General features: G+C 47.5%; 1 protein-coding gene across 1 annotated transcript; it reads left to right on the forward strand.

The window, feature by feature from the left end:
• The first annotated feature begins 1,081 nt into the window (after window positions 1-1,081).
• Window positions 1,082-2,496, forward strand: LOC147639983 (uncharacterized). The gene is made up of 2 exons (XM_086775888.1): window positions 1,082-1,185; window positions 1,579-2,496. Exon 2 carries the CDS (start codon window positions 1,579-1,581, stop codon window positions 2,257-2,259), a length of 681 nt encoding a protein of 226 aa, XP_086632014.1. The 5' UTR covers window positions 1,082-1,185; the 3' UTR covers window positions 2,260-2,496.
• The last annotated feature ends 452 nt before the right edge of the window (window positions 2,497-2,948 follow it).

Below are 2,948 nucleotides of genomic sequence, written 5' to 3' on the forward strand. Positions count from 1 at the left end.
GTGACCATTGGTGAGACCATGATCTCACGATTGATTCATAGTAAGGCCTCTCTCGCACATGTGATTACCATGGGAGCACCCCCTATGGGCGTAGAGGCACTTAGGTTAGTGTCCTTCATTCATGACATATGGTAGCTCCCACGACACTGATATATTAGATTGGCACACTCGAGTCTTCCAGAAAATTGGCTAGGGAGGGGGACACCTCATGTTGGTTTGCACATATGTCTTCATGGTTTGAACTTCATGGGTTTACCATGGACACGCTACCATCATTTTAGTATTCCTTGCATGCTCCATCCCTTACTTTATTGCACACAAAGATTAGCAGGATTATTCATCAAAATCTCATCTAATTGGATACCAAGAGGACATGGATAAAACCAGAGCACGAATTAGGTGTGAAAATGGCCTTCTACAAGGACAATTTTCTTCATACTACAAATGATGGGTTTGTCATCCGCCCTAGATATATGGACACCCATCTATCTCATGGAGTTAGATGTTCTACTTGTTAGATTTGCACATCCTCCCACTATATCCAAATCGAGATAGGCAGATACAGATCCATCCTTGGAGACCAGTGTACATGCCCATGGTGTCACTTGGAGCCGGAGATGGAGGAGCACTACATGTGTCAGTGTCTTGCCGACTATAAGATTCGAGGACTCTTCCATCGTTTAGCGAGGGCTTTGGACTATTAGCAAGACTGATGGATTTCTGATCACAACAATGCTTGGGGCTTTTCCTAGTGGAGATACGTGGACATCAAGACACTACTACACGCTAAGCAGTACCTAGTGGACTACTTCAGAGCCAGCTCATTGATTACTTTTGCCCTATCACCTGCAACCTTTTGCTCCTCCACACCATCGACAAGGAGTTCTCCGTGATCACGTTGAAAATCTACGTCGTACAAGATGCAAAAGGTGTACACAATGCCATCACTTACACAAGAGGACACATCCTCTTCCTTGGTTTTTTTTCCCTATTTCACTTAGTTTTTTATTATAATAAATTACACACACACACATTCTCCATCGTTCCTTGGCCACATCGAAAATTTTAATGCCAAACGACTAGCCGTACAAAACGGTTATTGCTTTCCCTCTCGCTCTCGCGTGCACCTTTAGCTTGCACAGCAGGCGGCCTTAGGTTTCGTTCACAAGCAGCGAGACGGAGGAGGTGGAAGCGGGCATTTTTGAATGACAATGAAAATCTTGCATATTTCTTACGTGTCCTAGTTTACTTTTTTTCCTAGTTTACCTTGGGAAGATGCTCAAACCTTATTAATTGACCACTACATGCAACGAGTAGATTTCTTAAGAAGAAAATGTTGAAAAATGATTAAGATTCAAAAATCTCTAAACCCAATGCAAATGATTACCACGACCTCCCGAATCTATGATCCGCGTCCTTTTCCCAGCCGCCACCCTCATCCCTAGTTTACTTTTTATCCCTAGTTTGCTTTTTGTACACTTTTGATCCAACGACCGAGATCTCTGCGCTCACCTCAACCGTAGATCCCACTTGAGGTGCCTCTTAAAAGCACCGGAAACGAGTATGTGTACGGCGGAGATGGAGGAGGCGGCGCTGAAACCGGCCCTGCAGGCGCGCTTCTGCAAGGGGGGCGCTTCTATCCCGGCCCGGTTTGCGCAGATCTTGGAGGCGGCCGACGGGGAGGGGCTGTCGCCCACTCTGAGGAGGCGAGTGGTGGAGACCGTGTTGGCGTGCGCTGCGCTGGAGCTGGAGATGGACGGGATCTGCATGCTGCGCAGCGAGACGGAACGTGTGAAGGCCATCAGCCGGGCATGCGACATCAATGCAGAGCCTGGCTTCTGCGAGGGCGACACCCCCGAGGCAGTGAGATGTGTGCTGGAGAGCCGGCTCGCCACGCTGTGCAATGCCTTCCTCACGAGTAGGGCCCAGGGAAAGCTGTCCGACTTCTTCCGAGATGCCTTTCGTGGGGACCCCTGCTTCAACGGCCGCCTGCTCGCCATCCAGCGCTTCTGCTTCGAGCAAGAAACGGGGCTTTCTGCGGACCTGCTCACCCAGCAGGATGCCTTCTCCGACCACGATCACATTGCCTTCAAGTTTACCGACCTCATGTATGGTCTCAGCTTCGAGCAGCCCCCCTGCAAGGCGGACTTTGAGGCGTACCTTCGTCAGCAGGCCGACTATGACGCCATCTACAAGCCCTGGGTGGAGTCTCCCTTGTTCCCCACCCTGTATGGCCGTGCCAGAGAGCTCTTTGGCTGACTTGCGCAGGCTCCCTCCAGGTATTCATGACTGGGCTCTTTCATTCCGCAATTTACATGTACATTTGCAAACCTTTGCCAAGTGATGTGTAGAGAGTGTGTCCTGCTTTCAGTGCTTCTTCGATAATGTGCATGCTGAAACCTTTGACAAGGTGATGTGTAGGGTAGGGAGTGTGTTGTGTTTGTTAGTACCTCTTCAATGTAGCGACTTTGTTTGGAAATTTGGAGTTTGCATTCTCGTCGACGTGCATCCTTTTGGGAGCAACACCCCCCCTTAAACCAAAATATGATTCTCATTAAAAGGACAATCATGCCCAAACATCCTTCTTGTTAGAGATAGTATTCCCCTTTTATTTTTCTTAGAGGTGTAGCAATTCTCTTAGAGGATGCAAAAGTTTAATCCCAAGAAGAGAATGCATGAACCATTTATAAAATTTGAACCGTGTTGGCTTCTTCTTCAATGGTTGCAGTGTTGTTGTTTTCCTCTGCCTTTGTTCTTGTTCTTGTAATTACATTTGAAAGGTGAATGCCTTGTTTTTGGTGCAATACTCACAAACCTTGATAGCATAGCAGTCCTTTGTGAAGTGGTTCTTTTTGCCACCACAATGGGGACACTTCTTGATGTTGTTGAAAACTACATAAGCTTCTTCAGTGAGGTTGTTGTAGCTATCATTTAGCTTCTTTTCTTCT

The sequence above is a fragment of the Cibotium barometz genome, chromosome 3 (genome assembly GCF_041138505.1).
Source record: "Cibotium barometz isolate CiBa-2024 chromosome 3, ASM4113850v1, whole genome shotgun sequence".
In the NCBI taxonomy this organism is placed as follows: Eukaryota; Viridiplantae; Streptophyta; class Polypodiopsida; order Cyatheales; family Cibotiaceae; genus Cibotium; species Cibotium barometz.

Coding starts and splice junctions, on each gene's coding strand:
- LOC147639983 (XM_086775888.1), top strand. CDS start 1,579: ATGGAGGAGGCGGCGCTGAAACCGGCCCTGCAGGCGCGCTTCTGCAAG.